The sequence below is a fragment of the Lycium ferocissimum genome, chromosome 2 (genome assembly GCF_029784015.1).
Source record: "Lycium ferocissimum isolate CSIRO_LF1 chromosome 2, AGI_CSIRO_Lferr_CH_V1, whole genome shotgun sequence".
Classification (NCBI taxonomy): domain Eukaryota; kingdom Viridiplantae; phylum Streptophyta; class Magnoliopsida; order Solanales; family Solanaceae; genus Lycium; species Lycium ferocissimum.
Window position 1 is genome coordinate 65988072 of NC_081343.1, and position 22866 is coordinate 66010937.

The 22866-nt window shown below is 33.2% G+C and overlaps 1 protein-coding gene and 1 long non-coding RNA gene across 2 annotated transcripts; one reads left to right on the forward strand and one right to left on the reverse strand.

Moving 5' to 3' along the window:
* Positions 1 to 3472: 3472 nt before the first annotated feature.
* On the reverse strand, positions 3473 to 9883 carry LOC132046890 (uncharacterized). Its single transcript, XR_009412790.1, has 3 exons — positions 9674 to 9883; positions 5385 to 5471; positions 3473 to 3910 (listed from the first exon to the last, which is right to left on the reverse strand). It is a non-coding gene; the product is annotated as an uncharacterized LOC132046890 (long non-coding RNA).
* LOC132046889 (putative calcium-transporting ATPase 13, plasma membrane-type) lies at positions 6069 to 9662 on the forward strand. The gene is made up of 2 exons (XM_059437708.1): positions 6069 to 9178; positions 9289 to 9662. The coding sequence occupies exons 1-2, from the start codon at positions 6069 to 6071 to the stop codon at positions 9296 to 9298; spliced, it is 3120 nt and encodes a 1039-aa protein (XP_059293691.1). The 3' UTR covers positions 9299 to 9662.
* Positions 9884 to 22866: the final 12983 nt, after the last annotated feature.

Consider the following 22866-nt stretch of genomic DNA (forward strand, 5'->3'; position numbering starts at 1 on the left):
AAACCAAATTGTACCTGCACTTCTTTATCAATAAAATATCTGTTTCTTCATATGTTGTTTGTAGTTATTTATTTTCGGCATATTAAATTTTGCTGCAAACAGTAACATTTCACAACCATTGTGATTTTCATAAAATTCTGTCACAATTAATGGGTTAAAAGAGAAAATATATGTTGTTCTTCCATTCGGTAAACTTGGTAGAAAATGATGGCTTGCAAGAGCAATTTATAGCAGTAAATTAATTATGACAAATAACATCTAAAAGATTATAAAATCACGTAACATTTTAATTATTAAATGACAGATTAAAAATGCTTTTGGACATACTAAAAATAGTGTACTTTTAAAAGGCATTGGAAAATATTGTAACAATAAGTGCAGTTTTACCGTTAGTAATATGTTTATGTTGGTTGTATGTTATGCGTGCATACCTGTTGTTACGTGTACAACTATCGGTGTGGATCTGGGATGGCATGCTTTTAACAAAAAAACAAAGATTTTATATCTTAAAATGATATGGTTAATACAATTTCAAAACAAAAAACAACATGAATTTTGTGAATTTTAATTTTTTAAAATTTGCACTCTTAGTTCTTGAAATATCGACAAATTCTGATTTTCGTCACGGTGATAATAGGTTAAACACATTAACTTTCAATTAAATGAGACGTTTGCTTTTGATTCATTTGGTTATGAATCTTCACAAATTCAATGAATTATTAACTGTTAAACCAATTAGTTATCCACGTGTTATGTTAAATCTATACTATTACTCAGGGGCAAATTTATATGCTAATTTTGAGGCACGTGAACCCATGGTCTCGGTAAAACTAGGTATTTTGTGTATATATTTTTTAAAATTGGTATAATATTAACCGGTAACACTCATGCTACAAGAAGGCTAATGGGGCACTTGGTTGAAGGTTGAATTATTTATCTAATGACTAGGGATCAATTCTCACCTCTGCTGTTACTTCATATATGAGACTAATATAGTTCTAAAAATAATATAAATACTAGACGGTGTATGCCCGTGCGCAGCACGGCCCAACACTTTGGATTATAGTGTATCTGTGTTTGGGTAGTGATAATATATATATTTTATATTGCTAATAAACATACATAAGTTTGCACTATTTTTATGCATATATATATATATATATATATACACACATACATATAGGTATACATATATACACTATGTTCAAAACACGATTAATATAACATTGTAGTTTGTGCTCACTGTTTCCTCTATTTAAGCATCAGGTGATACTTTGAATTTCAATTCGATTAATTTAAAGGTGTAAAATATTCTATTGTTAATGTATGTATATTAGACCTAAACAATACTTATTATTTTTTATCAAATTTTGATTTGGATAATTCTAATTCAAATTATTAAATTAATTTTACATGTTTAAAACGAAACAATGTAGAAATTTGATTTTCTATTTAAAATAAGAACTACTATTTTTTAATATTTGGTAAATATTATTGGTTTAGCTCATTTTACTTGTCATGTTATCTTTTGCATGGTTTTTTAAGGAAACGTCAATTAGAATTATAATTTGACTAATTTACCTTATTAATTATTTGATCTCCATTTAATATTATTTTTTCTTTTATGACATTAATCTGTTTTCACATTTATTGAGCAAGAATAAAAATGAAAAAAGTAATTAAATTCTATCTTATTTTAAAATATAAATATTTTAAGTATATTTATTTAGTAAACATAACAAATAAATGACATGGCGGAATAAAAAATACAACTGACATTAAATATCTAGATTAGAAAAGAAATTGTATGGTTTGGCTACTTAACCTTTTGAAGAAAAGCAATAATATGGAGTCCATGTTTTTTCTTGTACAATAATTTCATTTTGTTCACTAATGGGTTGGTACGCATGTGGCAATGAATCCACCATTATTGATAATGGGGATACTTTGGGAATTACATGAATATTGTTTAATTTTTTAATATGGGGTGCACGTTTTTTTTTTATATTGCTTGATTTTTTAATATGGGGTCCACTTTTTTTACATGAGTTTGGAGATGGTGGGGTTCACTTTTTTTTTTTTTTAATATTGCTTGGTGTTTTTAATATGGGGCCCACTTTTTTTATTTATTTTTTATTTTTTAGGGGTGATGACTGACGACGAAGTATGGGTGCTTCTATATAGTAGTAAAGTAATAACATATTTACTAAGTAAAGGGACCTTTAATTAGCCAAGTAGTATATACACTGTTAAAATAATATTACTATTATAAATGAATTATAAGTATACTTCATATATGAGATTAATATAGTTCTAAAAATAATATAAATATAACATATTTACTAAGTAAAGGGACCTTTAGCCAAGTAGTATATACACTGTTAAAATAATATTACTATTACGCCAAAGCATAAGTACAAGTTTTCGTGAATGATAAATGTGGATTGTCGCATAATGACTTGTTTGTCAATATCAAGTGGATTAGGTATCATTTGAACCTATATAAACAATCAAAGTCAAAATTAGATACATGTGATTTTTTTTACTTTTTGAATTTTACAAGCACAAACATGTAATGAAGCGTATCTCACCTAATACAATTCTTGTTGGTGCATGTTTCTTTCATATGTTTCAGGTGCTCTATCAAGATCGGCTTGGATAACTCTTGTCGCTATTTCTCATGAAAATGCAACGTACAATCGGGGCAACATTGTGGTAGATATGATTCAACATTCGAATTGTTTGACCATATACTTGCGTTAATTTTATGCCAAACATAAAACATACAAAAAAATATTTTCAGACGAACTTGAAAACATATTCTTCATTTTCAGGGGGAGAATGTTGAATAATCGGGATAAACACATATTGGTAGCATATTGACTCACAGTAATTTCTGCTTATATGATATTGTTGATAAGTGCTTTATGGATCATTCTTGTACTGTAGTATAATCTATTTGAAGGGACCAAAATTTGTAGTAGCATGATATGTGCATTTTATTCTAAACTAACATGTTCACGGAAACATAAGTAAAGCTATTTTTTTGGGGTGTTCGGAGATAAATAGGTATATACGTACATACATCGAGAGAGATCGCAAGCAAGAGATAAGACACGTAAATGGCATAATGGATCTAAAAATGTATTATGTTACGCACCGGTGTTGAACTATTCAGGTACTTTATTTTATAATGTTTGTTGGTATCATCTTCTACATAGTCAAAACTAAAAAATATATTTTGCTTTCACCAGAATACTTTGGCTATCAATATTTTATTTAGTTGATATACATATTCGTTTATGCTTGCTACGATAGTTCCTTCTATTATGAACTTTACAGAACTAATATTTTTGTGGCATAGTTAATATTTCTAGTTTCGAGCATTCATTTGCCTTACTATTATTGTTGTAGACTGTAGTCATTGAGCATGGTCGACGAACTATTTCGAGCTTGAACTTTCTTGAAATCAGATCACATTTAATTATTTGAAAAATTATTCAAACTTCTGAGAATGATTGGCGTGTAAATCTCAAAAAATAAAAATGTTAGCACTTTTCATTGTAAGGAATACCAATGTCTATTTGTTATTTCTCTTATTGACATCCCAATATCCATATCTATAAACGTTGTTGTGCCCTTGATTTCATCTTCCAACCTTGAAACAATTGTCTAAATAAATTAAAAAGAGCTAAACCCCAAGATAAGAAAAGAAAATCCTATCAAGAATATTCCTTAAAACTTGAACAATTGCGCCCTTGATTTCATCTTCCAACCTCGAAACAATTGTCTAAATAAATTAAAGAGCTAAACACCAAGAAAACAAAAGAAAATCATAACAAGAATATTCCTTAAAACTTGAACAATTGGACATACCAATAGAACACTACATATTTTTTGTACCGACAACCTAAACAAAAATAAAAAAAATAAAAATCAATCACAGTATAAGAGAAGATAAATTTTCTAATCAATAAAACATAAAAATCAATTAAACAACATTATAAGAAGAACAATGTCTTGGAAAAGCACGATTGTAATAATATAATTAACAGAACAATAAAGAAAGACAAAACGTACCTCAGTTGATAAGTTGACAGGAACAAATCAATTACAGTCGTAGTAAAAGTCCCAAGGACAAAGAATAAAACTGTAATATTGTGCTATAACTTATTAGGTTTCGACACCTTTTGGTATTATTCATAAACTTTCTAATCTTTTACCTTGGATTAGAATTTATTAACTTCAGCAATAAAAAATCAAATAATGCTATGATTTCAAAAAATTCACACAATCTAAACTGGTTATTAAGAGGAAGCAAAACAAAGTGAGATTTAGGTAAGTGTCAAGCAGCCGTCTCTTCGGCCAAGGAACGACTCTTCGAAAAAAGGCATCCGGTAGGTTTGCATCTATTTCTAGTTTTTTAGAAGAAATTAAATAAAGTATATAGGTAAATAAAAAGAAGAGTATTTAGGTAATTTAACTTTTAAGTTTAGGAGTTCATGCCTTTAATATAGTGTAGATATAGATTATGATTAGTGAAATACTCACAATGAACAAAATTAAAATTCATTAATAAGTAAGGGATCAAAATGCATTCATCATTTTAACTTTTCCAGAGAAATTACTGGTAATAAATTAGATTTTCAGTATGGAATATATATTAAAAATAGAATTGAGTTATAACTTAATGATAGAGCTACTGTCTTGCAAACTTAATTTGTAAGGTCTAAATCATTCTTATAAATAGGTAAATAAAAAGAAGAGTATTTAGGTAATTTAACTTTTAAGTTTAGGAGTTCATGCCTTTAATATAGTGTAGCTATAGATTATGATTAGTGAAATACTCACAATGACCAAAATTAAAATTCATTAATAAGTAAGGGATCAAAATGCATTCATCATTTTAACTTTTCCAGAGAAATTACTGGTAATAAACTAGATTTTCAGTATGGAATATATATTAAAAATAGAATTGAGTTATAACTTAATGATAGAGCTACTGTCTTTCAAACTTAATTCGTAAGGTCTAAATCATTAAGGTCTAAATCATTCTTATATTGTGGAAAAAAATTTAAACATATCAAAGACACCATTCAACTTATATATATGTGCATATTAGAAATTTGGATATAAAGGCAATAAAGAGAACAATACAAAACTTAAACATCTTTTCTTTCGTCGCATTTCATTTCATATCATACTTATACTGCTAAATGCTAAAGGCGTTAACGTTTGCATCTTCTAACCAAATAAGGGAAGTATTTAACAGACCAATTCAAAAAAGTCGTCAATACCGCGTTATTAACATTAAACAGTGGAAGGAAAATTTTGGATTTGAACGTAACACAACTACACAAGGCCGAAACTGAAAAATTAACCACGTAACACAAGCCAATTAGCCTGAGTGAAAAACTAAAACACTTGAGCACTGGACTAGCTAGGAGCTTGCTAGGAAGCTTCATTTCACCCTTTTGTTTGAAAAGTAGGAAGGAGAAGAGAATACAAATAGTTTAGAACAATTCCCAAATACAAACATGCCCAAGAATATAGCCTCTTTCAGCACAATTGGATTTAAAAAGCATTTCACTTACTCAAAATTTTAGCATAATCATAAAGTAACATCAGCAGATTCAGATTATCGTATAATTGAAAAAAAAAAAAATATCAATTGTTTAATTTCTTGTTCAGGTTTCTAGCATTGAAATTTCCAACTTTCAAATATGCTTCAACTATATTGATGTCAGGAAAGTGAAGTCACGCACGGGACCGTAAAAACGTGTATTATTCCAAACTCATTTCCATAATAGTCTTAATTATATGGAGTCATGCAATTTATTGAAGAAGCAGCGCTTGGAAGTTTCCTTTTTCTCCCTATTTATACATTAGATCCTTCCCAATCATTCACCATCAAATCTTTCTCTGATTTTAATATCCTTTCTATTTTTAAAGATCATGTGTACTGATCGTTAAAAAGGCTTTCCTATTTTACACTACTAAATCCAAAAGTTAGTGTGCACATACGGCCACAGTACTCAAGGGCCAGCTAAGTAGTATAGCTAGCTAAGATGATGGAGGATCATGAAGACAATGGATCAACAATTGACCTTGAAGCTCAGGGGAGTTCACCTCTGCTAATGAACGATGAATTAGCTACTTTTTATGGTTTGATGAGGAGGTCAGTACTCCTTCTCCGATGTACTCACAGGTTCATTGAAGCTGGAGCAAGATCTCTTTCTCGAGTGTCGTCGTCATCGTCATCCTCCACCACAATCTTTTATACTCCTCTGAGCAGCTTTGATATTCAACCTGGCGGAGATCATGAAATCCAGATTGATGAAATTGTGGCAGCTTCACCTGATGGTGACTGGCGTGTTAGTACTGTACAATCAAACAATGATCACATCGAGATTGAGCTTCAGCCTCATGAGAGTCATCAACAATGCTTACAGATTACCAAGATTAATGAGATTGTGAAGGAGAAGAACTTGGATTCACTTGACAATTTTGGAGGAGTCACGGGGGTAGCTGAAGCATTGAGTAGTGATGTTGACAAAGGAATTCATGTTGGAGACATTTCTCGCCGCCGCAAGGCGACAAACTTGTCTAATCACATGATCTTCCGACAATTGGTATGCAAGGAACCAACTATTTTGCTCCTTCTAGTTGCTGCAATACTGTCTTTTGGCTTTGGAATCAATGAAGAAGGTGTGCAGAATGGTTGGTTTGAAGGAGCAATTTTGGTTGTGATCATACTTGTGACTGTTTCGTTTAAGTTAGCACGAAATTGGTACAAAAGACGCTGTTGGAAGAAGCAAAAAGATCACAAAGCAAACGCGATACAAGTTATTAGAGGAGGCAATGAAGTGCCAATCTTGGCCTCAGATCTTGTTTATGGTGATATAGCCTATGTGAGGAAAGGACATTCTGTTCCTGCACATGGTTTATTTGTTTCGGGTGAAAAAGTAGAGTTGTTCCATCTGGATGATGGACTAGTGTCTATCGCCAATGAGCAAAGTCCATTTTTGTCTCCTGGTTCTAAGGTGATTAATGGTGATGTTAGAATGATTGTTACAAGTGTTCAGATGGACAAAGCAAGCCAGAAGAGCAAGATTTCTGAGACGGACTCCAGTTTTTGTGCCTACTTTGACAAGTTGAACAATTACATACATATTAGTGGGCTGTTGATTGGCATTTTGATCATCGTGGTGGTGTTCATTCGCTTTAAATTGGGCGATAAAGATGATGAGAACGGATATAGATTGGAAACCAAGGAAGAACCTGCTGAAATTGCACGGATAATGAATGCCGTGAAGAAGGTTTTAACAGAATCAAAGGGAACAGTAAGAGTTTGGATAACTTTATCGGGTGTCACACTGCTGGGGATGACTGAAGGAATACCGTTTCTTATTTCAATTGCTATGGCATATTGGCATTCGAATTTTGATGTCAACATGGAATCAGTCAGCACCCTCTGTATAGAAAGTGCTAGCTGGTTGAAAGAGCAAAGAATGGAAGTTACCCAATTTTTTCTTGACAAAAAAGATGTTACCAAGATACCGCCACATGTCTGCAGTGTTCTCTCTGATGGAATTGGAATTGGTGTGTCCACTCAAACAGCCTACCACAGAATAGAAGAACCAATACTCTGTTGGGCAGAGAAGAACATGGGTATGGAGAGAGACACTTTGAATCAGCAGTTCACCATAGTGAAGGACAATGATAATGAGATGAATCCTTTTGAAGAACCTTGTGGGGTTGTCATACAGAAAAATGGGGACAATGGGAAAGAATACTATTCACACTTCAAGGGCCCTGCTGATTCAATATTGGCAATGTGTTCCAATTACTATGACTTGAAGGGTGAAGTGCAGGATTTGGATGACAAAACGAAGAGTGACTTTGCTCAGGCTAACAAAAACGTGAACGTAGTTGCATTTGCCTGCAAACGTACTCAGCTTGCTGAACTTGATAAAAATGGTCTAACATTCATTGGTATGTTTGTCTTAAAAGATGCTTTCAATCTAGACAACATGAGGCAAGCAATTGCAATTTTGAAAGAAGGTGGAGTGAAGATCATATTTGCCTCGGAAGAAGATGTTGAAGTACTTCGTACCATTGGTAATGACATGGGACTGCTCAGCTCACACGATGCTCTAGTGGTTAGGGGCGAAGATTTCTACAACTTCACCGTAGATGATATAAAGGAAAAAGTTGAGAAAATTTGCATTATGGGGAATTCCTCTCCCGCACACAAGCTTCTTTTGGTAGAGTGGTTGAAGAAAATAGGTGAAGTGATGGCTGTGGTAGGAGAACAAGCAGCAGCTGAGAGTAATCTGGTTCTTGAAGCAGCTCATTTTGGCCTGCCTGTGGTGACTAACTGGCCTGAAACTATAACTCACGCGATTAACAGTATCAAGGGAGGAAGAATTGTTTGTGAGAATCTGAGGCAATTCATCCAACTTGAGGTGATCTTGGCAATTACTAGCTTATCAATTAACTTCATACTGGTTATGTTAGACGGAGATGCCCCGTTAACGACCATCCAGTTGATATGGGTTTACCTTCTTGTTACATTTATTGGAGGCCCAACTTTGCTAATTCAACAGTCCACAAGAAAACTAAGGGACGAACTATCCATCAGACCAAGAAAACCGCCAATTACCAAGGCCATGTGGAGAAACATACTTTTTCAAGCTTCTTATCAGACTAGCATTTTTGTATTTCTTCAACACAGAGGAAGTGCAATACTGGGCATCAGTCCAAAAGTTAATAAATCCACAGTCTTTAACGGGTTCGCTTTATGCCAGCTTTTTAACATATTCAGTGCAAGGAAGTCGGAGCAGAAGAACTTTTTCAAAGGTCTGGGTCAAAATTACTGGTTTTGGGCAGTGTCTGGGCTCTATCTTGTGTTGCAGTTGGGATTCATTGAAGTAGAGCCTGTCTTTGTCTTTAGCAACACGGCACGACTGAATTGGAAGCAGTGGGCTGAATGCATTTTTATTGGAGCTGTTACATGGTTGTTGGATTGGATAGTAAAATGGGCATCAGAATACATAAAGATAGATAAACTTGACTGTGGAGTTTTTCACCTAGCTAGAATCAATTGCTGTTACGGTGGACCAAGAAGTACACCAAATTCAACTCTTCCTTCCTTGGATTCTCCACTAGTGGAAAGGTACTAAACAAATTATCCACACAGCCTAATTACAGTAAGTTCAAACAAAAATATTTCCTTTTTCTTTCTAAAATTTTGGATAACAAGTTCTAGTTATTGTTCTATTACAGGGCTGGATAACAAATCATGCGTCGTGTGAAACCAACCAAGCATAGAGCTAATACTTTGGTGGATTAATCGTGTTGCAGTAGCTTTAATTTTGAGTACATATTTTAATTTCCACTGTAGTCTGTATGTTAATTCTTTCATCAAGTTTTTCAGTTTCCCAGATGTATTGGATGGAGAAATAAAGATGTAAATTCTTGTTCTTGTTCTTTTCACTTTTAACTAAATTCAAGAATGCAAACTAAATTATATGCAGAAAGCAAGAATTGTATGAATTTCAAACATAAGGAAATTTGCTCAAAATAAAAAACAAAGCTAGTCAGTACACATTCTGCTAATTTACTCGTCTAAGAAGATTAACACTATCGTATATGCTAGAATATAGCTTACCTCGATCTAGTTTTTCTCAGACTTGGTGTAATGTATTAGAAGAGACTAGCTAGCAGGGAATGCTACTGCAAGACTTTCCTCAGCAAAGTCAACTTGCAGTGGTCGTTTCTTATACTTTAATACTAGTGTCATTTGGTTGTGCCAAGCCCGGGCCCCAACTCACATTAAAATTTTAATTTATTGATATCTTTTAAATTTTTTGTGTTTTTGTTGCTTTATTTTTGTAACATCAATCTGATACTTGAAAGACTTACAAAATATTAAAGTATAAAAACGTACCTGAAAATTAAGGGAAAGTATTTTTATTAGTTTATATGAGTTTTCATGTGTTAAATTAATTTCATTTGTTTCTTTGATTGAATCCATATTGGCTAACTTATTTTTTTACCGAAGTTATTACAGTATTCAATTTATGTCAAAAATATTTGATGCGCAAATATTGTTGCATGATGAAAATCAATAAAGTTAATTTACAAATAAATATAAATAATTAAAAGCCTTCATATTACAAGAATTTTTTTGTAGATTCTTTCAAATTAAATCACAAAAAAATACTGCAAATTCAATAGAATTAATTTTTCTGACGTTAAACTTTCTTTTACCTTCCAAAAGATGCATGTTAAAAATCACATTTTTTTTTTACCTTTTCTTAATTTAATAAACCATTTTATGAAATCTACTTTGTAATAACTTTTTCATGTTAAACGTAACTATTTTATCCTAAACTATATAAAATATTGATTATCCGATATTTTGCAAAATAATTTAATACTTAAGAAAAAATTAAAATAATTTCTGCAATTGTCTAGTATTATCAAAAATATAATTTTTGCAATTGTCTAGTATTATCATTGTTTGAAAATCAACTTGTATTTGCTTTAACTACATTATTTTTTCAAAAAAATTCAGAATATATTAAAAAAAATATTTTATAGTTACTCTTTTAATATATTAAATAAATTTTATGTTAATAGTGTGCGCATGTAAAATTTATTAATTAACTATCGTACTTCGAATTCATTTATTCGATTGAGACGGAGAGACAGTAATTTACATTTTTGAAGTATTTAACAATGTTATAAGTTATTTATTTATTTTCTTAATTTAAAATTTAATCTAAACTTAACTGAAATCCTTATAAATTACTTATGTTCGCCAGCATGTACGGCATAAGATTGTAGGAGAAAATTAAAAAGAAATTACTAAATGGACCAATAAAAAATTAAAATAGCAAACGATAAATGGTAAATAACATTAATAAATAATAAATAGTATTATAAGAATAATATTTTAGTTCAATAATTAAGCCTATATTAAGATAGAATTGAATGAATGATAATTCTTTATGTTTTTATGATAATTTCTTAAGGAAAAACATAATTTGAAACAAGTTTAATAATATTTCTACAGAAAATATTCAAGGGCAAAGGTGCAAATATACCTTTCAAATAATACTTCTAGAGCTGATATACCCCTCGTTAAAAAAGTGGTGTATATATATACCCCTACCATCACAAAATGGTGCAAATATACCCTTTTCGTTGAAGCAATTTTTAAAAAAAATCATTCATCTTATATTTTTTAATTTATAAAAATGTCACATGGCTTCAAAAAAAAAAAAAAGTCTACCTGTTTTTTTAGTAGACATATTTTTTTAAATCCACGCGGTAATTTCTTTTTTCTTGGTGTCGGGTCCGATTCGTTTAAAAAAAATATTCCTGTGGCTTTAAAAAAAAATTAATATTTGCCTTTCAAATGGGTTGGTCTTTAATTTTTATTCTTTAGCAATCAAATCTATATCTAGTGGATATAAGTTCTTCAAGGGCGCATGACATAACTCGGGGATATTATGATGCGAAAATAAAATTTATATCCTGCGAAAAGATTGCTTGCCTGAAGCAGCAAAAATTAAAGGCCATCACAAAATAAGGACATAAGTGCCAATGGGTCGAAGGAAATCCATTTAAGTCTCCACCAAATGGGCCATAAACTTCTAACTTCATAATTAGTGGGCTTCACTCTTTGCAGCCTTTTCACGTAATGATCTAAACTTGGTAGCCAATTTTCGCTTCACTATTTAAGTTATATCCAAATTTTTTGAAATGTATAACTTACGGTCAATGTTGAAAAACTTTAAACAAAAATGTGTATGCTCATCCGCTTGTTTTTTACTTCTACTCTTCCTCCTTCCTCCTTGTATATCAGCTTCCACCAACGGGCATCATGATTTACATATTCTTGATCCAGTGATATAAGTTCCTATTACAATTATGAGTTAAAGAGAAATTACCGCATGAACAAAATCAATAGATCTTACTATGTTGTTCTTCCATTGAGTAAATTTGGTAGAAAACTATGGCTTGCAAGAGCAATTTATAGCAGTAAATTAATTATCACAAATAACATCTAGAAGACTATAACAAGGTATGGGAAGAAGAATTGATATTGGGGCTCGAAGTTTGACTTGGTAGTTCAAACATCAGACATACGAGTCTAAAGTTTGAAATCGTCAAGCCACAATTAAGGTAAAAGTATTTAAAATCTGAGACTGTCAAACCTAAATTCAAACAAAAATATTTACAATTTGCTGGCACAAGCAATATGCCAAACTTCAAATGCGTATAAAGATATTGGACAGGCAAAACGGGACTCAGTATGCATGCATTTGGACAATTTTTTAGTTGAAGATGGAGAAAAAGTTACTCCTATATGAAGTTGAAGTAATTAAAAAGAACATTTTGGAGGTTGATGTGGTACTTAAAAAGGAACTCCAATTGAGAACTAGCAAAAAATGAAGATTTGAAACTTCGCTTCAGATACACATCACTATTTCAACTTATTGAGATTAATAAATTCTATACGTAAAATTTCATAACCAATCTTCTCATTGAAAATAATTATTTCAACATTTGCAAGTCCCAAATTGGGCCGGCCATATATAAACTCTTCGAGGATACTTTAAGAAAAAATCATAAATTTCACAACATGACTCCAGAATTACCTTTGTAATACTAACCAATAGAACATATTATGAAACTATAATTGCATATTTTTTGAGGTCACTCTGAAACTTATAAAACACAATTATCATGTTAATTTGAACCTCAATAGGTCGGAAGTAGACTTCGCATAATTTTTATAAGAGCATCCAGTATTACTCATATTATGATATGTTCAAACGAGTGAATCATTTCAATATATACACCTGCTAAGATCTTGGAATGATGCAACAAATTAGTATATGGATAAATTACTCTACTGTCTCGTGACATTCTTGTCTTGCAAAAATAAACATTAAAAAGCTACAAAGTGCTGGCAATTTTAGCCCCCTTATTTTCACTAACCTGTCCATATTAAACGAGTTGGGTGAGTGATAACGGGCTGACACTTGTATCCAGAAAATTCCATCAAAATGAACAGCTATTGCTTTATCACTTTTTTGTTATTTTACATAAATTAAGAACGGTAATACTTATCTCACCAAATCCATTTAAATTATCATGATTAAACAATTTAATTTAGTGAAAATGTGAATTAATTAATCATAGCCAAACGATAAAAGTATATCTACTAACACATGTCATACATTTATTCATATGGTGTAAACACCCGAAATGATAAATTTTTATCATTTAATTGAGATCCATTAAACTTAATTAATCTTCACCGTTATCTTTTCGTATAGATGATATTCTAATAATTAAAAATTGTTAGCCTCAACAAACTAATAGTTCATTCATATATTAATTTTGTTGTGAATGAGCTGGTTTTATAACTTGTTTTATTTGTTTGCTTTTTAATAGAAAACACACACTGAAGATAAATAAACATATCACACACAAAACAGTTGCTCACGAAAAATATATGTTATGTTTTATGTCTAGGTGGATCTAAATGATAAAGGTACAAATTAAAGCCTTTGATAAATGAGAACATCAATAATATATGATATATAAACAAGTAGGTAGGTTGATTTTATTTCTAAAAATTATGGATGAAATTAAGCTATACTGCAAGGAAACACGAGAATGAACAACAAAAACAAAAGAAAGAAGATTCGGGGAGGGTTTTCTATAAAATATGAGTGCCAATATATATATATTATCCGTCACTCAACTCATTTTCAACCCGCTTTTAAATATGGGCGGATTGGGTTTGAATCCATTTTCCGCCCACTCAATTTAACTTGTCTAATTTATTTTTTATTTTTTATGCCGTTCAAATTCAATTCAACTTGTTCATTTGCGAGCAGCTAGTGACGATGTTCTAAATGTATACTGCGTCGGCAAAGTAACAAATCAAAGGCATGCACCTTTTTTTGGGAAATTAGCAGAAAACTGGGTGGCCCGTGCCTTTGGATCTAGGGAGTTGGATTCTTGTTTCTTAGCCTTTTGTTTCTATATGCACCTCTGAACTGGATCTGAACTATATATGAAGTGATAATGTGCTTATAACTTGTGAAACTCAGATTTAATTTCTAACATCTATGTGTTTTGTGGCCCAATCACCTATTCCCTAGGGTCAGAAGGTATAATAGTTTCGACTACTTTGACTTCAGAACGATAAGATTTGTAAAAGAATCCATGTGTTTTGTGTATGCCCAATGGTGGAATCAGAATTATTCATCAGGAGTTCAAAAATATAAAAGAGTAAGAAACGAGGAAGTCAAGGGGGATTCAACATCTACATCTACTATTTATACATAAAACATAATTTTAACCTTATGTATATATGATAATTTTTCGCCGAAGGGGGTTTAGGTGAACACCCTTACTGCCACTTGGCTCCGACACTGTGTATGCCCATCATCTATACACATGTTTGAAGTGGGTGACCGCATTTTTGCCAAGGCAGTAAAAACTAAAAAGTAGTGCCCAAGTTCAATGTCACGCAGAAGTATACTCCCTTCGTTTCAAGTTAAGTGATATAAGTTTGACTCGGCACAAAAAAATGAAGAACTTTTAAACTTATTAATTTTAAACATGTCATAATATATATATATATATTGAACTTTTTAAATTTGTAATTTAAGTATATATATTTGTGTGGTCATAAACCTTCTCAATAAGGATATAATGGAAAAATTATAATTACATGTTTTCAAATACATATAAATGTGTCATTCTTTTTTTAAACATACTAAGGCCTCATTTGTTTGCAGTTAATGGAGGCCTGGAACTGAATGGTGCAGAGTTCAGGCCTTAAGCCATTAAGTGCATTTGTTTACATTAAGATTTAAGTATTAATTATTTAATTTGAATAAGTCTTAATCATTAAGATCTTGAATAAACTTTTAATAACATCAAGAGATATTTTTGTATGCATGGATAATTTTCACCGTCACTCTTTCCACAGGCACCAACCACCACTAAAACCACCTCTGTTCATGACCACCACCACCATCGTTGTCAACCACAAGCCACCACCACAAACCACCTCTGCCATTATAACCGACATTGGCAACCACCACTGCTGCCAACCACTATATTGTCAGTCGCTACTACACATACCCCCTGCATCATTATAATTACATCCACGGCCACCACAGTCGTTGTTTCCTCCACTGCCACCTTCGCCACCACTATCAGCCAGACTTGCAACCAATCTTTATTGCCAACCACCTCTATCATTGCAATTAGCACCGCTGCCAACTACTACCAAAATCATCGTTAACCCCTATATATTCTTCAACCAGCACCACTAACACCGTCAACTGCTACATCAACCAACTCCATAATCAAAAATACCATCACACTATTAAAATAACTCGCAAACCATACAGGAGAGATAATCCGCACTAGGCAAGCCCTATGCGACGAGCTCGACCCAGAAGGACAAATCCCTTGTTGTCGTAGGCAGGGGATTTTGAACATGAGACCTCCATTATGAATAATAATGAGAGTATTGCCGTCAATTAAAAATTGAGGGTAGCTGTACAAATTTTAGGCATTGTGTTAGCCTTCTGTGACCATGATCCTTCCACACATTTGACATTCGTGCTCAACTGTGTATCGATCGAAAGGCAGGGCGGCACAACCCTCAATCAAGAGTGTGGTTACGTCCGGTATGTCCCATGTTAACATCACTTTATTTAAGTCTTGTTAGTCCAATAATATATAATTTAAAAATAATATCTAAATTTAAAAGAATAAAAGAACAAAAAAGATATCAAAATGACTTTAAAGAGTGCTATATTTCTAACCTATTCACAAATAGTAAATTCTCCAGAAGAAAACGGTCAGATAAGTAAAAAGTGTGAAACTTTTAGACACCTAAAAGGCAAATATATAAGTTTCAATAATTAACATCTTTCACAAATGACTTACTATCTTTGGTAGAAGTTACTTGATAACTAAAGTCGTATAACAAACATAATGCAGTAGAGATTTAAACTAAAAATTGTAGTTCTATAATTTAAATTTTCCTATTTTGTATATATAGGAGTACAAATTTCTACTCTAAATTTAATAAATTGCATTTTAACACAAGAAAATTCTATCTAGCCTGCACTCACAAATTAAAGGAGCATTTTTTGACTTCTCGGATAAAGTGATAACGTTTAGATTCATTGGTTAAAACAAAAAAAATTATATTGACAACGGAACATTGACATATTGGCTTATAGTTTACCCATGTTTGACGCTGTAGTTGTAATGTACTTAGTTCGTAACTCGTTCTCCGAGACCATAAGAGATGAAATTGAAGAAACTGCATGAATTTCCCTTCAAATGGGTTGATTGTCAAGATCCAAATATGGATCAAAGTTTAATTGCAAAATTGAAATCGAATCAACACTTTTTTGAGACAATTTTTTGATTATATAACTGAAATGGAATTCAAATACAAGAGTAAAACTAATTGAATTAAACTAAGCTAAAACAAGGATAGAATAATCTTCAGAGCTATTGATAATCTGCAGAAAGAGAGGAGAAGAGAATTAGAGAGAGGAAGAGAGAGAAGAGGAGAGAAGAAAAATGAGGAAGAGGTGAAAATACCAGATAATCGTTGCCTTCTTCTCTCTCTTCTGTGCATAAATAACAACCTCAGCCACGTGGCTTCATCGTCACCCTTCCTGCTCATTAATAATGAATTAATCCTAGCCATCCGTTTCGAAAGTTAGTTACTCATTTACCCCTTGCTATTCAACTTCGAACTCAGCTGCACACATTTTATTTAATAATTAGTAAGGTCATGACGTACCCTTCCTCTTCAAATCATCTTTGACCTCAAGGATGAGAATCAAAATCTGGAAATTTGGACTTAAGAAATTGGTAGTCCTCCCAAGTAGCATCTACTGGAGGCAAGTTAGACCACTGAACCAACACAGACCACTGGACCAACACCTTAACCATAGCCATATTGTTCTTTTTGACCATTTGTCTTTGAAGAATTGCGACTAGTTTCACTAAGAATTGTCCATCATCATTTGTGATAGGCAAAACAGTTTGTACTACTACTCTATTGCCCACCTTTTTCTTGAGTAAAGAGACATGGAAGACAGGATGTACCTTAAAATTGGGAGGGGGAGGGGGGGGGGGGAGGGGGTAAATCAAGCTTGTAAGCCCCCTTTCCTACTCTAGCCAACACTTTATAAGGTCCATAGTACTTAGAACTTAGTTTCAAGTTCTTTCTCAAGGCAATGGAAGTCTGTCTATAAGGCTGCAGTTTCAAATAAACCATATCTCCAACTTGGAATTTCCTGTCACTTCTTCTCTTATTAGCATACTGTTTCATCCTCTCTTGAGCCTTACTCAAATTATCATTCAACAACTGTTGCATCTGTTACCCCTTCATAACTGTATCCTCGGCAGCTTGTACTGCAGTTTCTAGCAAGGGCCCAATTGATAAGTATGGGGGAGAGTATCCATAAAGAGCTTCAAAGGGGGTACATTACAAGCTTGTATGGAAGTTGGTGTTATACCACCACTCTGCAACAGTAAGCCAGTATTTCCAATTATTAGGCCTGCTTGCAATCATGCACCTGAGGTAATTCTCCAAGCACTTGTTGACTCTCTCAATTTGACCATCACTTTGAGGATGGTAAGCTGTGCTGTAATACAGTTGAGAGCTTGCTAGAAGTTGCTAAGAAATATTTTGTCTCTATCAGTGACAATAGACTCAGGAGTACCATAAAGACAATGTACTTTTTTCCAAAACACCTCTGCTACTGTAGCAACAGTATAAGGATGAGAGAGAGCTATAAAGTGTGCATACTTGGTCATTCTATCAACTACCACTAGTATTACTTCCTTGTTTCTAAACTTTGGTAACCCTTTAATGAAGTCCATGCTAATATGACTCCAAGCTTGATTAGGGAATGTTAGAGGTTGTAGCAATCCTGGATAAGCCATATTCTCATCCTTACTTCTTAGACACACATCATAATATGCTACAAATTCAATAACTATTTGTTTCATTCGAGGCCAATAAAACAGTTGTGCAACCCTTTTTAGAGTACCTAGTTGACCGGAGCAACCTCTCATTAGAGATTCATGAAAAGTAGTTGATCAGTTGTTTTCTAAGTCCACCAGTTGCTCCAATATAAACCTTGCCTTTCTTCTTAAGAATTCCAAATGAAAGATGTCATATACTAAGCCCTTGTAAGTCTACTATGAGTTTTGTAATCAATTCCAATGCTTGGGGATCATTCTCATAACTAGTTGTCACTACATGTATCCAAGAGGGAATAGAAACACTAACAACCAAAAGTTCCCTAACAACAGTTTTAGAGTTATTGTCACAACCCTCAATCTATCTAGAAAGAGCATCAACAACTCGATTCTCAGCTCCCTTCTTGTATTGCACCTCATAATTTAGTCCAAGAAGTTTAGTCAATCTTTTTTGTTATATAGCTGAAGTCACCTTTTGCTCCAGCAAGTACTTCAAACTGTGAATTGTGAAATAAGTAAAAAACTGAAAACCAATATTTGCAATTAATGAATTAGTTCACTGATAAAACACTAGACAAACATCCGTTATAATAACTGGTTCGTTAGGCAAATTTACAGGAATATTTGCACTTATACAAAAAAGTAACTTAAATAATTGTTCCAAAAAGTAAGTAAACTTAAATAATTGTTCCTAAAATAAACCTAAATAATTGTTCCAAAATAATTGTTCAAACAACTTCTTCATTGGTAGTCTCATAGCCATTTTGACCAACATCTCCAACCTCGTCATTTAGATTTTCTAAGACATCAGCTATTCTTCGATTGGGTGATCTATCTTCACTAGAATTCCCACTAGCAACAGCAGAATCAGCAACCTCACATGCAACATCACCAGGAAGAGCGGAATCAGCAAGAAGACCCAATGAATCATCAACATGATCAGGACTAGAAAGGCCATCAGCATTAAGGACATGGGCAATATCACTCAAAGGAGAACAAGGAAGAGTCTTACAATTAGGATCATCAGCATGATCAAGCAGAGGACTAGAAGAGCCATCAGTATTGGTGACATGGCCAGGATCACTGAAAAGAGAACCAACAAGAGCATTCACTGGGTCAAAATTAATAAAGTTGAGTAACAAAGTAATTGACAATAGACCATAAAAGTTTCTACTAACTAACTTGAATGTCACAGAAGTTGACATTACCTTTGGGCTTCTTAGCATTGGTAAATTTCAATGCCTTCCTAATCCTCTTCCTACTAGACCTAACTGAAGAAGAAACGCGTGGTTTAGAACTCCCATTACCCAAATGAGAACCAGCTAGAGCATTCACTTGGTCAAAATTAACAAAGGTTAGTAACAATAGACCATAAAAGTTTCTACTAACTAATTTGAATGTAACATAAGTTGACATTACTTTTGGTCTTCTTAGCATTGGCACATTGTAATGCCTTTCTGATCCTCTTCCTACTAGACCTAACTGAAGGAGAAACACATTTAGAACGCCTTTTTGGTTTTTCCTCGAGCAATTTGCGAATGCTAACTAGTTCTTTCTTAATTGATGTCAATCTATTTGCAATGACACTCGGCCCACGACCACAATGGCTGCACACCTCTTTACCCAGTTCTCCAAGATCTTGATCTTGAACTTGGTCTTCATCATGATCATCTTCGTTCCTAGAACCAAATGCAAGTTCCCTTTTCACGCGAAATTGACGAGTATCCTCAATCTCCCTCTTTAAGGCATTAATATTCTGGTCTGTTACTTCATCGTCATAATCTACAAGATTTTTAATGTAGTCCATCCTCTTCTCCGCATCATCGGGGTGTAGAAAAGGTCTCACCACCTCAAGTTAACAAAAATAACAACAGATTAAATCAGAATAGACATTCACCAACCTAAGTTTTAATGGATTAATAGGTTTGTATCATTACCGCATGACTATCAATTGAATTTTTGAAAGGATCAACAGCTTCAGGCTTCTCCTCCATTCGCCATCTCAAAATCCTTGGAATCGGCAAAGGACGTTGTTTAGATAGGGCAGCAGTTTTTCCAGCAAATGACATAGCTTCGTATGCTCATGCCTATAGTAAACAAGAATAAACATGTAAGTAGAATAAGCAGTAAGATAGCAATCACTAATAAATAATAATATAATCTCCATATTGGTTCGTAATACAATACTTACAACGAAGGCCCAGGGGTAGCCATAAAGAGCATACCGTGCTGGCTGCTTTTGTTCACAAGATAGTTTATACATCTTCGGAATGTCCACCTTCTTCAAATATTCAAAGGTCAGCTTGAAGCATTCCTTGCCCCCATGGATATCTCTGAAAGAAATTAATACTATCCGACATGGTGACCCAGTTCTTATCAACTTTTTTCGAAACATCGTGATCCAACAAGACGATATGGACAAATACAACCATTACAGTCTTAAACTTCTCTAAATAGGTCAATTTGTCTTTTTTTTTTTTAACCAATTTCAACAAACAAGAAATGTCAACCCCGTACGGGTCCTAAGCTTTTTTTTAGTTTATTCCAAAAACCCAAACCTCTTGAGAGAAGAACCTTCTTCGTTTCCACACTGGGAAAAGCTCCGCAATTCAAACCTGTGACCAAAGGCAATCACCCTCAACCCAAAACAACAAGGCACTCCCTCCACTATGAACCACAGCTCATGCTTCTTCTTATTCTTTATAACTTGACGAAGAAGAAGAGAATGAATAAATTTTCCCTTGAATCCATTCCATAAAGTTGAAAATGCAATGAAGTGGCCAAAACAAGAGTGTTAAAAATATTCGGCAAGTTCTTGAGCATTAATAATTTCTAGCAATTCGAAAAAAACTGACATCCTAGACCTTACTGAGATCTTGCCATGGAAAGTACCACCAAGTTTAGCCCTCCATGTGGTCAGTCCATAACTTGTGAAGTTTATGGTCATCTCATCAGCATTATTTTCTTCTTGTACTTCTTCTTCCTGTTCTTCATCCCTTTCTTCCTCTTCATCTTGGTCTTCTTCATCCTTTTCTTCCTCTTCTTGTTCTTCTTCATCATCATCATCACCTTCTTCTTCTTCCTCCTTTTCTTCTTCTTCTTGTTCTTCTTCTTCATCCTCGTTTTTTTCCTCTTGCTCCTCTTCCTTTTCTTCATCCTCCTTTTTTTCTTCTTCATCATCATCATTTTTTCTTCTTCTTCAACATAATCATCATCATTTTTTTTCTTCTTCTTCAACATCATTATCAACAGTTTCTTCTTCCTGAACATCACCATTCTTTTTTTTTTCTACACGTTTATTAGAATGCTTTTTTTGTTTATCCATGTAATTACGAAGCACAAAGTCTTCATCTACTTCCTCCTCCACTCTCAACCTTTTCCGACCTTGCCTGTTATTTCTAGTGGACTTCACCGCCAATTTAACTTTCCCAACGGATATTTTACTTGTTGATTCATCTTTCTCAAAATTCGAACCCCAAGATACAAACTATGAACAAAAATAGGAAATATTACAAACCGATATTCCAAAAATAAATTAAAAAAAAGGATAAATTAGGGTTCCATACCTATATCTTCAAGGTAGAGTAAATCCTGAAATCGTAGTTTTCAAGGAAGTTGAAGAAGGGGCTATTCAAGAACTTAGAATAACTGCTAATGCAGATTAAGATTTCCTCAAGCGGGAAGATCAAACAATGGATATGGGCGGAAGATGACCGTGATAATCGATCAGTTGGAGCCTAAATTGTAAGTTTTTTGTTAGTTTAAAACTAAATCCCGAAGTTTTTAAAAATACCAAAAGGCCCCCGCGTGTATGCTAATCACCTTATTAGTAATTTACGGCTGAAAATAAATGGAAAAGAAAATGGGGGCCTTGTTACTTAGAAAATAACTTTTGAGATCTTGCCACCTTATTCTTCCCTCTTACTTATAGGAGTATTTTTCTCTTTGAGTTTTTTTATTATTAATAAAAAAAAAAGTCGCCAAGGCATGTTATTCTGCGTGGCTGATGGTATATTAACTTAAAGAGTTTAAGTTTGGTACACCATCAGTGTGTTATTTTTTTACACAGTCAGATGACATTAACCAGCTACAGTAGGTTACCAACTTTCTCCTAATTACTTTTTCATTTTCCTAAAAGTTAGGCACTGAATTTTTTTATTCTCTCTTTCCTTCCTTCAAATCCGCTCTCTTTGCTGCTTCTACTACGTGAGATTTTATTTCTCCTTCAAACCCTGGTTTGTTCTAAAATTTGATTCACAGTTAACAAACTTTACAAAATTGTTGAAAAGCGACATATTTATTCAAAGCTTTCTATTATCAAAATATCAAATGTTGATAAACTTTAATATCTAAAATTCCATTCCAGCAACCTTTCAGATGCTTGTAGACGATCGAAGCGGAGTTAAACATGAAGAGTTCCCCAAAGTTCGGATTTGGCTCACCTCCAGTAGTCAATCTCTCCAGTTGTAGGTTAATTTTAGAAATTGGATGGTTCAGATTTATTTACTTGACCCAAATATTTTAACCCTGGTCAATAATTATCTCTTTTCCACATCAAAACCCCTTTCTCTCAACTTGAAGTAATTACAGATCAGAAATCAACGAAAAACAAGTAGCTGATGCTACCAAGTTTGCAGATTCACGTGAAAATAAAAACAAAAGAAGCAGAAAATGTGTTTTGATATGAGTCAAAAGAGTAGTCGCATTCTTGGGTACCCAAAATTTTCATTTGAATGTCTTATCATCGAGACTAATTTACTTTACTGACCCCCATAAGTATATTCTTGCACTAATGGCTGTTAG

Excerpts from the sequence above, each read along its gene's own strand:
- LOC132046889 (XM_059437708.1), top strand. The coding sequence starts at position 6,069 with ATGATGGAGGATCATGAAGACAATGGATCAACAATTGACCTTGAAGCT.